General features: G+C 29.4%; 1 protein-coding gene across 2 annotated transcripts; it reads left to right on the top strand.

Annotated features, from left to right (window-relative positions):
* The first annotated feature begins 4,697 nt into the window (after window positions 1-4,697).
* On the top strand, window positions 4,698-8,874 carry LOC109811307 (1-acyl-sn-glycerol-3-phosphate acyltransferase). Of its 2 annotated transcripts, none has more exons than XM_020375007.3 (6): window positions 4,698-4,999; window positions 5,574-5,941; window positions 6,785-6,934; window positions 7,468-7,566; window positions 7,655-7,747; window positions 8,409-8,874. In XM_020375007.3, the coding sequence occupies exons 2-6, from the start codon at window positions 5,618-5,620 to the stop codon at window positions 8,643-8,645; spliced, it is 903 nt and encodes a 300-aa protein (XP_020230596.1). In that variant the 5' UTR covers window positions 4,698-4,999; window positions 5,574-5,617; the 3' UTR covers window positions 8,646-8,874. The 2 variants fall into 2 exon arrangements, with proteins under 2 accessions (XP_020230596.1, XP_020230595.1); XM_020375006.3 differs by having other exon boundaries at window positions 4,699-4,895.
* Window positions 8,875-15,543: the final 6,669 nt, after the last annotated feature.

Here is a 15,543-nt window from a genome sequence, read left to right as displayed (position 1 = left end):
AATCCTAACATTATTAAGAATTTTAAACCCATTGTACTTTGTAACGTAATTTATAAGATCTTGGCAAAAAATTTGGCTAATAGACTTAAATCTCTATTGGCCAAATGCATATCCATGTAACATATGATTTTTGTAGAATATAGGTTTATCGCTGATAATTTGACATTAAATAAATGACATACCAAATAACATTTAATGATATCTAGACTAAATTTCACTTATAGCACACCACTACAAGATTTTCCTTTCTTAAGAAACCTACTTAAAAAAAATATAATACAAAAGTTAAGGAACGAATTCATCTAATGCACAGAACAAGTTAGAGTAAGTGAATCAACCAAGTAGCTTATCCATTCACTCTATGAATATGATGATCAATTCAAATCTTGAAATCTTTCTTGAGGTTACTAAAAAGGTTAAAAAAAACCTTTTCTTACAAAGAAAAATGTTTCTTAGAGAGTATTTTTGAAAAAGATATCACAAAAATTCTAGTCTCTCTATTTTGAATATGAAAAATGATATTTATAAGTTTTCTGACTAAAATAATTGATTATTTATATGGATAACAATTATTTTGTTCTTAGTACGTAGATTTGGAAATCAACCAAAAATACTTTAATCAATCATTTTGAGCAATAATCGATTATTCCATAAACCAGTTTTTGAAATAATCGATTATTGCTCAAAACAATCGATTATTATAGCAACTGTTACTCAGTTCACTGAAAAATAAAATAAATAATTGATTATTATTAAAGATAATTGATTATTTTTTGAAGTGAAAATTTAATATCTCAATTTTTTATACTATTTCTCTTCATAAATCAATTTTAAAACTTATTTTTTTCATCAATCATCATCTATATAGAGATTTAAGACTAAGTTACTTACCAAGCACAAAGCACACAAACAACAAAGCTTTAAACACTCAAATAAGATACAGCTTGCACTCTTTTCTTTCAAATGGCTCAAAACACAAAACAAGATACAAGTTGCACTCTTATCTTTTAAGAGGTTTATTTGTAATCATCAAAACTAACTAAGATCATGTCTTCATTTTGAGCTTGCTCAACATATATCACATTGCGCACTCTTATCCCCTCAAGGAGGATGAACCTTGGAATACTATTTGGAAGCTCCACATCCTTAATAAAGTCAAAAAATTTTGAGTAGAGTCTATAGAAATGTGTTACCTATGAGAGTTAACCTTCAACATAGAGGAGTGTTTTGCCCATCTCAATGTGTCTTTTGCAATAACCAATTTGAGAACGATTGACATCTATTTCTCGAATATTATGTTGCCCAACATTGTTGGAATAACTACCCTTTTGGTAATCACATCATTTCATTAAAAGAAAATTCTAATATTTTGAAGAAGAAAAAAACTTTATTTTTGCAAAATTGCAGAATTGGGACCACAAGCATGCATGTGAGTTTGCAATGACTTTATGGAGTATCTAGTATAGCATAAACAAAAAACATTAGGAAGACAAGAGTTGGGATAACTTTGAAATTCTTCACTCGGAAAAAAAAAATTATATCTTCATGGAATCAAGCTAGGCAACTTATTAAGCCTTTTATCAACTATCACAATCCCTCTCGAGAAGCTTAGTGGATCCCTCCAACTCCAAGAATAATCAAATGCAACCTTGATAAAAATTTAGTATTAGGATTTCGTGACCATGCATGAACCTTCATGCAAGCCAAGACCTATATACTGGCTCTCTTCCAAAAACCTTCTGAGCATGAAGCTTGCACCCTTCATGAGGCCCTTTCATGGGCTCTAGAGTAGTAATTGGAGAACATCTCATTCAAAACAGATTGCCAACGAGTTGTAATTGGGTTGAAAAACTCATAGAATGATGTTTTAGGGTTCGATACAATCATCAGAAAATGTAAGAAAATCCTTATCAGGTTAAACAATTGTGAGGTTAATAAATTAGCTAACTTGGTTTCCTACAACTTGGCCAAGGCAACTGAAGTTCATCATGGTTCTAGAAACTATAGTCATATTCACTCTATTATTTACCACATCTTAAATGATGAGTTAACTTTTCTTCTTTCGAAAAAAAATAATATTAAAATAGCACATTATGTGAATATAAGTTGTGGTGATCTACGAGTCTAATGTTGAAACCATTCAACGTAGAAGTTTCCTTCTGAATAGGGAGTTGTTTTCAAAGTTGTCCCCTCTAGATTTTGAGTTGTGTATAGTGTGGTGGATAAGTCGAGTCATACTTATTAGAAGTAGCCAACGAGTAGGGCAAGGAGTTGGGGGCCAAAATCTTTAATTGAGTGTTAGAAAAGTGTGTGATACCAAAAGAATAATCAGTGGGCTAACTCTATAAAAGGTTTAGTTGACGCATGTTAACATCGTGATAGGCCCACACCCAAATTATTCTATACCTAACGATTGTATTAAACTTTCTTAATTTAAGTGAAAAAATATGAGAAAGTAAAATAAGTTGTTAAATTTGTTTAACTAACTTTTAAGCATAACATTTTTCTATATTTTACCTAGAGGTGATAGGTTAAACTTTGTGCTTCGGTAAGGTTAAGTCAACTTACTAATTTGTAAGATATCTTGGAAGTTGAAAAATGTGTGATGATGCAAAAACTATTAAAGTTATTAAGTTGCATAATTTGTTTGTGCCAAGTTATTAATGTTGTAAAAGTTGTTCAAAATTGAGATGTTGAATATGTTCATTACATTGTGAAAGTTGAGATGAAATAAGTTGTCGAAATAGCTCTTTATCCCTTCTACTCTTTTATAATATTAATGAGTATCATATGAGAATTTGGTTAAAAACAATAATTACAAAATTTTGAAAGATAATAATTAATTTTTTTTAACAAATACTAAAATCAAATATAACTTATTTTATAGCGAGTAAAAGTGTATTTAAAATTTAAAATATTATATATATATATATATTTAATAATTATAAGAATTTGAAATTTATTAATATCACTTAATTAGAAAAATTGACACCGGCCAACATGCCTATTTTAATATTTTCTAAATATTATAAGCACATTAATTTAACTAAAATAAATTTACAGTACATAACTTTTATATTAGATTTCATTTCATATTTAGTCAAACATACATAAATTTATCTTTCAAAAAATTAATAAAATATTTATACTTATTACAAAAGAGAATATATTTTTTAGTAATTATTCTTTTCAATTCTCACTTTCTTATTAAACATTTTTACTCTTAGTTTCATATTAGATGAACAATGATATTTGATTGAGGATGTTTATCATGTTATTGACTCTATGCTTGATGGTCAGTATCATCTCTTACATACCATTTTAATGATCAAAAGATTCATATTAAGCAGTTTATAACTTTTAAAACTATTCATTATTTGTAATAAAAAAATTAAATATATTTTAATTCTTAAATTTTTGTCAATTTTTATTTTTAGTTCCTATTTTTTTATGCTGATTTTAATCCTTGAACTTTAATTTTTAAATTTTTTCTTCTATTAAAATTTTGGTACTAGCATCAAAAAAATTTTGTTCATGTCAAAAAATTTCACGGAGTAAAATCATATTAAATTTGTACAAAGATTAAAAACAAAAATTGACAAAAATTTAAAGATTAAAACATATTTCTTTTTGTTAGATGACATAAAACAATTTTAATCCTAAAAAAATCACCATTCAATTTCTTACTATAATAATTTTTTACTCAAAAGTGATTTTTTATTTATTGTTCCCTCTATCTTTATTATAAGACATAATAAGAAGAATTTTTTTTTTCATTTTTAAAAGGTATCTTATTAAGAATGGCAACGGGTAGTGTTAATTTGAGTTTCAATATCCTCGTCTCCATCCCTAAGTCCATCCCTAAGTTCATATCTTATCCTAATTCTTGTCCCCATACTCAATGAATATGAAATTTGCATTTTATTCCTATTCTTGTTAAGTATTGAGTATACCCATATTTGTCCATAAATTAATTAAATATTTTTTTTGCAAAAAAATATATAAAAAGGATTTTAATGTAGAATAATAATTACAAAAATATATTAATTAAGTTTGATTTGACATAAATTTTAAATAGAATAAAAATTACATAAATCTCAAGTAAATTTTTTAAAAAATAAATTAGGTTTCTAAAAATTTAAAAAGAAAATGAGGACGACTACAAAGATTGGTACGAAACGGCTATATATTCATCTCCGTTCTCTTGCACACTTGCATCATACTAGTGTTCAATCAAACTAATATTCCCTGTCTAAATCGGGACAGATTCAAATGGTACTTATGTGTACAAATTTATTTGTTATCCCTGCATCTTATAATTTCTAGACAAAATTATGTTTTTCCCCTATTAAAAGATTGTAACAATATGTGTCTTTCTCTCTCACTTTTTAAACTTTATTCAATTGAGAGTTATCATTTTTATTAATATGGATACATAAACATTGACATAACATAGTATTTTCACTTCACTCAAAAAAAATTATAATCAATAAAAAAATAAAATTGATAAATTATAAATTTATTTTATAAATTCAATAAAATTAACAAATATAACCATGTATATTAATTAATTAGCGTGATTAGATTAAAATATTGTAAAAATTACACGAGGGAATAATAATCAGTAAGCGAGAAGAAGAAAAAAAAAAAACGTGGGTAGCGTTTGTATTCTGCTTTTACAAATGACATGTTTCATTCGTTGTTATTGTCAATTCATTGTCACACTCTCACTTTCTCCTCACTCTTACACTGACCATTTCTCTGTCTTCACTCTGTTTCTTCTCCATTCCCCATCATCCAAATCAGTGTTCAACTTTTCCACTTCTTTTCCTTTTTCTCCCTTTTCTTTCCCTTTGTTGCTTCACAACACTTTCCCCCACAAACTCACATGCTTGGTAAGGACTGGGAATGTTTGGTTTGGTGTGTTATTTTCTCAACTATTGGTTTTCTGAAGGAAAAAGAACATGGTTTTTGGTTTCACTGTCTGATCAGAATCTGGGTAGGAAACCAACAACAACAACTTTGCCTTCAAAGTGCCAAAGATAAAAAAATATTAAAAAAAAATGCCATTTTGAACCGTTTTTGATATTTGTTGTTGTTTTTCTTAATATGGTAACCAAAAGAGAAAAAAGACTATGGTTGCAATTTCTTCATTCGGTTTCCTGAGAAAAGAAAGAACTTTTTTGTTTGTTTGTTATGTTATCTCTCTTCCTCTCCCTTTCTGATTGGTTCTGTTTGATCATGGAGCTGTTTGGTCTGTGCAAGCTTTCTATTGAGTTAAAATGAACATTTTTTTTTGAATCATATTTAGCTTGTTTATAAATCTAATGAAACAAGCGACAATGAAAAGAAAATGTTTGAACCAAAAAGGATACATGGTTGCTTACAATTTAATGAAATAGTGAAAGAATTTTTTCTGTAAAGTATAAAATAGTTGGATTTTCTAGGCCAAAATGGAAGATTTTTTTTTTTTTTTCCTTTTGGGTAATTTTTCTGATCAGATTTTCTCAGCAACCAATCAGAATGTGATATTTGAAGTGAGTTTTTATCTGATCTGCTTTTGTCCTGTTCAGGTGGCCTATATAATTATCACAGTCTTCAGGGATTTTGAGTAGTCATGGAGAATTTTAGGTTTGGTGCTTTTTTGAGGAGTAAAAGGTTGGAGAGCTTCTCGAGCACAAACTCTGAGAAGAGGGTGGTAGAAACTCAAAAAGTTTCCGTAAAAGATGAATCTGAACAAAGGCATGTGATGGATGTTTTTGTGAATGATGATGATGGGTGGATTCCTGTGATCATATCTTGGATCAGAATTGTGATTTGTTTTGTTTCTATGATGGTCACAACGTTTATCTGGGCTTTGATCATGCTTGTGCTTATACCATGGCCTTGTGAGAGGATTAGGCAAGGAAACATTTATGGGCATGTGACTGGTAGAATGTTGGTAAGATGTACTCAGTTTGGAAATTATATCAACTTGCTTGATGCTGCATGTTTAGGAGTGAATTGCTGTTCAATATTTCTATTTTTTTTTTTGTTTTGTTTACTTATTGTTATATTTGAGTCACAATATAAAAAGGATCGAGTATTGTTCAATAATTATTTGGTTGGTTGCTTAGAGTTTTTAGACGTCATATATATTTGAATCTTGTGCAGTTTGAAAATGCTATTTCAGTTACTTGGTTTTAGTCATATCATAGAGCCATAATATCATCTCATAGTTATCAATTTAGATTTCCATTAACCATGAATTCTTCTCAAAGTCAATCATTGACCTCGCCAATTTAGTGGTGATCAGTGATAATTCTGTTTCAGTAAGGTGTTATATTAATCATATGTTGGTTTGTGTATTGTTTTTTTTTTTTTTTTCTGTTATCTGGAACTGCAGAGGAAGATTCTTTAAGCCAGACAATTGTTTGTTGTTGGATTCCTTCAACAATGTATCAAAGATTCTATTCCTTCCTTATATGACATTCAAATAAACAATTCAAATGCTTTAGAAATGCAAACATAAGGTCATGCACATCTCCAAAACATTCAATTATATCAAATTTAAATGGTAATCTGAATAAATTTCAGGTAAATTACCCATGCTTCACTTCATAGCATCCATAATGGCAGTATGTTCAATTAGTCAAAAGGTTTCCTAATGTTAACACCATTTTAAAAAGAGCATGTCTTTGAAGTCCCACTTTCAGTCTTCACAATTTTGATAGCATAATTACTAATAACTAAATTGTTAGGATTTATTAACAAGTTGTGAATGATATTCTAAACATTGATGCAGATGTGGATTCTTGGGAATCCTATAAAAATTGAAGGTGCTGAGTACTCTAACAAGCGGGCCATTTACATCAGCAATCATGCATCTCCAATTGACATATTTTTGATAATGTGGTTGACTCCAACTGGTACCGTTGGAATTGCAAAGAAGGAGGTATGTTGTAATGCTTTGTGGTTAAGCATAACATTTTTTTTAGGCTTAGCTAAAAGTTACTTATGCCATGACCAAGACAATTCAATTGATGCCTTGCAGTGTTTTATGGAAAAAATTTCACCTTAGAATGTTTAAATTTTAATAAGGGTTTGTTTGAATAAACTTCTCCATAAGACCTTTTAGGAGAAAAAAATAGGAAGAAAAATAGAAATAAACTAAAAACTAGCTTATACATAAGTTAAAAAATAAGATTTTGGAAAAGTTGATAAGAATGTCCTTTTATAAATTAGCTTATACATAAATTAATTTTAACTTATAGACAAGCTTGTTTGATTTTTTTTACACTATTTTGATCTCTTAAAAGTGTTTCCAGTAAAGTTTATCCAAACAGATCCTAAATATCCTATGGCACTCCACACACTCAAGATTGCAATTGTTCTTATCAAAGCTATGGAAATGGGAATCAATGGGTCAAAAATGGCTTCTAAACAAGGAAAGTATTCAGAATTTTTTTAACCAGCATTCCTATGCAGATAATATGGTATCCTCTATTTGGCCAACTTTATGTTTTGGCCAATCATCTTCGAATTGACCGGTCCAATTCAATTGCCGCTATTCAGTCCATGAAAGAGGTGTATACAACATTTTCCCTTGTATCATTTATCTATCATATACTAATACTAGTGTAAGGTTCTAATCTCTAATGAATGTAATGCTTAGGCAGCTCGTGCAGTTGTGAAGAACAATCTGTCACTGATCATTTTTCCAGAGGGCACAAGGTCTAAAAGTGGAAGACTACTGCCTTTCAAAAAAGTAACTCTCTACCTTTAGTTTCTTTTCATCTATATTCTAATACATAGTTTATTAGTTCTTCTGACTCACCAAAAGATGCACTTTTTTGGGCAAGGGATGGTATTCATATAAGAAATTGGTTGGAATACACTCCATAATAAAGATTTGTTGTTTACTCTGTCATCTAAATATGGATCAAGTTTAAACACCCTTTTAATTGTTATAATTTAATGCACTTCACCTTTTAGCCCATACAGTTAAAAAACGGTATATATATAAAAACTAAAATTAAACGTCTTCAATTATATGAACTAAAAGAAAAACCTCATTTAAACTTATGAATTATCATAATACTACTAGTGCAGTCAACCATTTGCACGGTCACCGAAAAAGGAAAGGGACAGTAAAATAAATAAGATATAATAATAAGTGAAAAAGAAGAAGAAAAAAAAAAGTGAGTCTGCAACATACTAGGTGGTGACACATGGCAGAGGTCGGAGAGTTTTTATATTGTTATTATAAGGATAGAACTTAGATGTGGTATCATAGTTTAGTTGATAGTGTAAATACTTTTGCATGGAGAGTATAAGGTTAAACTCTTCATGTAATCAATGAAGATATTATTATTCTTAAAGTTTTTTTTTTCTCACCTTGAACTAATATATCCATTATTATTATGAAGGGTTTTGTTCATTTGGCACTGCAATCGCGTCTTCCCATAGTTCCAATGGTGCTAACAGGTACTCATCTGGCATGGAGAAAAGGAAGCTTACATGTTCGACCAGCACCACTTAGTGTCAAGTATCTTCCTCCTATAAGCACTGAAAATTGGACACTTAGAAACATTGATAACTATGTCAACATGCTACATAACTTGTATGCACAAAACCTTCCCAAGTCTCAGAGACCTTTGCTTTAAAAGCTTGAGTTATTCCCTATTCAATCTTAGCTGAGTTATCTGTTGCTTATATGATATATATATATAGAATGAGGTTCTTGTATGTAATCAAGTCTTGAAACAAATTAACAGCTGTAATATGTAGAAATCATTTCAGTTCCTAACTCAATACATACATTGCTGAATTAAACGTTTGGCCATAATGTTGGTTAATATTGATTTTTGTATAAATTCATGCATTGATAATGTAGGTTAATAATGTTATCAATACTATTTGGAGAGTCTTGTACACCGTTCAACAAGACTCATCTTAGCTAAGGAATGTAGTTGGATCGGTACTAAAAAATAAAGGCATGCCTGATTTTCAAGTTTTGAGTATTATCAAATTTTTTTGTTACAAAAGTTTAGATTATGACAAGGCATGAATTCATGTAAGGTTAGAGTCAATTATCAACTTCTTTAATAAATTTTAGTTAGATTATCTCATCTCTAATATAAGTTCACATAGAATGATATAAAACATAAAAGAAATCAAGTTTGATCTCGGATTTTAACTAGTATAAACAAAATGACTTAACTAATTGTATCAAATGGTCTATCACTTAAGTTTTTGTTATTGATTGTCTGAGTATTATTGATTTCAATTAATAATGCCAAGGAAATTTAAATCGATATTTTTTTTTTGGTTGATCATCTAAATGGCAAATACTTTGTTAGTACTTCAACTTCGATAATGTCAAAATGTTTTTTTGTTGATGTTATTAACAGGATTTTTAAGTCTAACTACCAAAATTATTTAACACTATTCAATTTAGTCGTATTTTACGAAAGGTTTTGGATGATATTATTTCACTTTAGTCTTTCCTTGATACTCAAGTGAAATGGACATTTCAACATGTTGGTCCAAGTGGTATTGTATTTAGTTTCTTTAATATATGAATTAGTTATTAGTTTGAGTAGTCTTAAGTTTGAGTTTTATGAATGAAAAAAATGTAATTGAGAGAGGAAATTTCATTAAAAGTGGTTAATCAAGTTCCAGGTAGAAGTAACTCATCATTGAAATAATATATATATATATATATATATATATATATATATATATATTTATTGTATAATAACATAATTAAAAAAAATAAAAATTGAAATGAGCATGCACTACTAATCAATTAAAAATTACATAATTTTTATAAAAAAAATATTTTAAAATTTAATTTTTTTTAATTGTGTAGTAATTCATAATTAGATAATAGTGAAAAATTAAACTTTTATAATTAAGTACATTTATATTTTATGTGGATTTAATTTATATGAAATATTGATATATGACTATCTACACATCAAAAAAGTTAATCTAATAATCTAGAAAATATATAAAATAATATCCCCACCTTCAAATATTAGATTTTTTTTAATAAAGATTTGTTCGTGTATTTTATCAAGATAATCGAACTCAGTATAAACAGATTTATAATAATTCATTTACCATGATCAACAAACCCTTTTCATATAATTTGTTTGTCGAAGACTTCTTTCAAATTTATTCTTCCATGCAGCCCATTTTTTTAATTGAATTCATTTTTTTTTTACTAAAATACATTTAATTGTTTAAATGTCTTTTAGTCAACAAATAATAAATATCAAGAGGAGAACACGACTAGCTACAAATTATTTAGATGAATTGTACAAGGATAAAAAAAAACTATGAATTGTGTAATTATAACTCTTACTTATTAAATAAATAGGTAAAAAGTAATTAAGTAGAAAATTAATATAATAAATATGAAAGACAAATTTTAAAAATATAAATTATTAATAAATTAATATTGTTAACTAAATGTCTAAATGGATTAACATTTTTTAATTATTGTGAATTACTATAAGAATATAGGGAAGGAATGTGGCACATTAAAATGTAAGGAATAATAAGAAATATAAAGGAGCCTACATGTAGTTAGACTCTCACAAATCGTGAGTTTAATGTTTTGCTTGGGTCCACCAAAAGGAATGATTTTGTCATCAACATTTCATAACTTTCCAGGCAACTATTAATATTGTATAATCATAAATCTACTCAAACATAATATATATTAGAAAATAAATGATTTACAGAACGAAACTCTTAATTTTCTTATTCTTTTATATTTTTCACATTCTCTCTTTTTTCTTTCTTTTTATGTTATTTTATACATTTTTTTTTGTAATTAAACAAAAAGTATCTCAATTTTTGGAACTATTTTTATTTTGTTTTACTTATATACTTATTTTTTACAGAAAATATTTAATTGTTAAATAAACCAATCTTGGCATTTTGTGCACGACACCCAAACACACATTACCCATTGCCATCATAATAGTTGTCATATGCCAATAGTGTCTAATTATTGGCATCTTAAAAGATTAATTTTGTAAAAAAAAAAAAATTAATAAAGAGAAAGTGTCCATGCTTTATTGTGTGATGAACATGTGGGGTGAACTTTTAGTCTTTAAAGAATTTTTTTTTTATTTGTGCATTTTGTTAATTGATTTTGGGTAATAGGTGAAAGTAATAGTAATATTTCACACTTGCTTATTGCTGATTAGTGATTACTAACTGTTTCAGGCCAAAGTTGTTTTTTTTTTTTTTATCATTATTTTTGATTTTGTTAATATATTTGTTAGATGTTTTGGGATGATGCCGGCGACGATGTGCGGCGGTTTATGGCAAAAGCCTTTGTCATAAGCTCGTTTGATGCGATTCATGCGAAGGTGACTAATAGTGATACCATTTCTTTTGTTGATTCCTAAAGGTGGATAAACATGCCTATTTTAAGGACTTCTATATGACATATGATCAAGGAGATTGAGAACAATACAAGTAACATTAACAACTCAAAATTAGATATAAAATGAACTTCGGGATAAAAATTGGTGGGTCCAGTTGGACATCCTAATCTATTTAATTTATCTCATGTATCTCGTTAGTTTGTTAGGTTAAATAGTGGGTTAGGTTGATTTGTCTGTTTTTATTATTGTTTTATTTTTAATATTAAATTTAAATAAGTCATATGATATTTATTATGTGAGTAATTTCTAATTTGTTGTATAATAAATATGTTATGCAACAAATATGTTAAACATTTTATTTATTTTATTATATGTAATTTGAGATTTTTTGTTCAACAAAATTGTTGAAAGAGTTATTATTATTATTATTATATATCTATTTTATTAGGTAGCAAGTTTGATATTTTTATATAGCAAATCAAATCAAATATGTTGAGATATATTTTATTAATTATGTACACTAATTTATGTGGGATCATTTAGATATTGAGAAAAAAAAATATGCTAAAAGACATACCTAAAATAAATATATGAACTTGTGGAGAAAAAAGACACACACTAGAATATGGTTGAATAATGTGTATCAAAAACTTATATGTTTGAGCAGCAAAGAAAAAAAAAAAACTTATTAGACAAAGTGCTAGAGAAATGTCAAATGAAACACTAGAATTTTTATACTGGTTTGTCTCAACCATGGAAATTATGTCCAATTTTCAACCAAATCATATTGAATTTTACTATCTTTTAGACAAGATACAAGTATTCTTTCAACAAATCACTTATGGCTCAATCCTAAGTAGTCTTTGACTTGTCTCTTCAAGCAACTACACAAATATTCTTTGAATAACAAGCCTCTTCAGGCTTGGTACCAAGTATTCTTTCAAATAAACCTCTTCAGACTCAACACCTAGCATTTTTTAAACAAGTCTCTCCAGACTCAACCTTTACAACAAAGGTTACAAAAGATTATGAGATTGTTTTGTTTCTTTTAGACGTGTTGCAACCAACAATGAAAGTACAAATGATCTATAAAAAAGTATATATAAAATTCACAATGAATGTTCTTTGTATACATATGTTTATTTTCTTGTTTCTCTGTATATTTTTTCTTTCTTTAAGGCTTGATCTTTATATAGTAGCTTTAGAGAAGATGATTGTTGCGGTAATTTGAGTTGAACTCACAAGTTGCTTCACGAGTTGCTTTGTTTGTCTTCACTGTTGATCATAAAGGAAAAAGATTATTGTTGCTTCATTAAATGTGAGCATTAAATATTTTTTAGTAAAGCGTGTATCTCTTATCTGATCTAGAAAGTTACTTATCATCATTTCTTTCTAAAATGGACATAACAGAAGTAATGTTAGTGTAGAGTAGTTAATGTCAGCATAGAGTAGTTCTTATAGAGCCTTTTTCTTTGCTTTTTTTTCTTCTTCATGATATCCAAGATTTTGTTGTTTGATTCTAACAAATAATTTGAATTTTCCTTTTTTAACAGATTTGTGAGTTCTAAGACGTCTTTCTTGTTTGATCTGTTAAGGAATAAAACACTTAATAGAATTCACTGTTAGTCTCACTTAGGAATATCCGTTTAACATATAATGAGACAAACTATATGCTTTGTCCGACTCTCTTCATCTAAGATTTTGAAGAAAAACCAAATGAGCAAATTTGATTGAAAACCAAGATTTCTCTTATAACACATAATTTGTCGTATTCTCTTAGTTCTATCAAATAGACATTATATAGCATTTGTGACAAAATAAGGTATCAAAACATTTATCTAAACTATATATTAGAGCATACAATTTTTATGCATTCATATATAACAGAGCAAGTCTATTTATGTTCAAGAATTTAACAAATTTATGTGAGAGAAAAAAAATTAGATTTATCAAAGCTTTGTCAGATTTATTAGAGCTTGTTTTATCTTGATTTAAACAAAGCATTCAGACAATTAGATCATTTATATAATGTCTTAGACAATATGCAATGCATAGGGAACTCCCTTGAAAACATGCATGACGAATCATAGTATGAAAATGTCATAGTATTCAAGACAAAGTATCAAAACTTAAAAATTTTATCAAACATTCAAAACCAAGTATCAAAGCAAAACTCAGAGCTTAAAAATTCTCATTAAAAATTTAAAATAAAGTATTAGAGTAACATAATTCATATCAGAGTAAAAAATAATCAAAAATCCAAACAAGACTTAAATTAAAAAAAATAAACTTTATGTTCACTCATTCTTTTGGCACTAGCAAAAACTAGGCCAACTATAGGTGTAAGCTAGATCAGGCTTCGTCTTCGTTAGAGTTTAGATTTATGTTGAGTCGAGACAAAACTTGTTGAATTTCCTCTCAAGTTGTTCCTATCTATTAAGTGAGAAGTGTAGAGCTTTGTAGTCCAACGATGACCCAATCATGGTCTTCTTTAGTAGCTAAGGGAGAAAACGGTGGAGAGGATGGTTGTGGTGGTGGCGCAACAAATGATTTTAGAGATTCAGGGGTAGACAACTTGAAAACTTTTCTGTACAGAAAAATTATATTCCCAGGTAAGAAAATATGAAAAGTAACATCATAAGGGGAATAATAACGATATAAGCATTGTTTGATAGAAAGAGTGTTGGAACTAGATGGCTTAGTCCTACAAAGTGGAGGATAGACCATGAAGCATCGACCTTTGTGAGAAGGAAGCCATTCAAGTTCGGCAGATGCTGGTAGAGGCTCTTGACATGTATGATGCCTAACATAGCGATTAAAGCGTTTGTCAGCATCATATTAGGGCATTTTCTCCTTCCCTTTATGGATTAAATGAATAACATGCTTGGAAATATCTTCTTTAGTGTAAAACTTGGTCCAAGATTGAATCATCCATGGTCCGTATGGCTTTCTGAGCATGAAAGAGAGATTCATATATAGAAGTGCCTTCAAGGCTTAGCTCCACAACAACTCGGGAGTTCAGCAAATTCTACATCTCAACCTGTTGTTGCTAGACAATACGCATGGTCTAACTATTCGGCCAGGGAGGACGTTGTAAGTTGATCTCCCTCCTAACCACTTTCCTTATTAAGAGAGGATTTATGTTGATGTTAAGGGCCTCCATAAGACGCGTGTGCTTATATTTGGTAAAGTTGAGGAACTCACCATGTTCGATTGAGTCATAGATTGGAGGTACCTAGTCATCATTTGAAGACATCTCCTCTTGCAGTCTTTTCGTATTTCAATTCTCCTCAGAATCAGTGTTGCTATTATCAAAATCACCAGATGATGGGATAGATGATGCAAAGTCTTTAGGTTCGCACATGTCTGGTTCCACCATTGAGCAGTTAATAATCAGAGGGATTGCATCAATGATCATCTCTGTTGAGAAAATATCTTTAGTTTTGCTTTATGAAGGCTCCAGTAGGATTTGGAAATTATGGAGTAGAATGAGATGGTGTTGGACAAGGTGGATCAATACTCATAGCCTTGGCCTGAGCCTCATGAGCCTAAGTAAGATCATCAGATGAAGGCTCCCCCTAAGTAACGGCATGGGGTTCCTCCTAACCTTGTGGCATTGGAGCCTCTTGCACTAGTGTGGCTTGCTCCTATGCCATGAGTTGAAGTTAGGGCTCCTCTTGAGCTAGAGTCTGTGGTGGGGCTAGTGATAAACTTATAGTAGTTTCAAGTTGTTGAGCCTCTAGAGTAAAGAAAGCAATGTTTGTCAAGGCTTACTACTTGGATTCTTTAGCAGATTGAACCTTCAAACATTTTATTGCCTACTTTTCCTCTGAGTCCTTAGGAATAGGCCTTGGGTCATGCACAAGGCGTTGATTATGGCTAGGTTGAGGCTGATGTTGAGGTTAATGTTAATGATGAGGTTAAGGTTGAGGTTGAGTGGGTGGTCTAACAAATGGAGGTGAAGGAGTTGGTTGTGGTTTGGATGGTGGTTTTTGTTGAGTGATTGGGATAGAAGGTTTGGTTGGTTGAGGTTGAGATGTTGGTGAAGGATTGGGTAGGATTTCAACACTAGAGTTGGATGTGCAGGTAAGATAATGGATGAGAGGTACATCGTTTAAGTCAGACAAAGTATCTTGGACTTCAATTCTAAGAGCTT

Source organism: Cajanus cajan, chromosome 2, assembly GCF_000230855.2.
Source record: "Cajanus cajan strain Asha chromosome 2, NIPB_CcT2T_4, whole genome shotgun sequence".
NCBI lineage: Eukaryota > Viridiplantae > Streptophyta > Magnoliopsida > Fabales > Fabaceae > Cajanus > Cajanus cajan.
The sequence above is the reverse complement of the archived record's forward strand: the minus strand, read 5'-3'. Positions and strand labels throughout refer to the sequence as shown.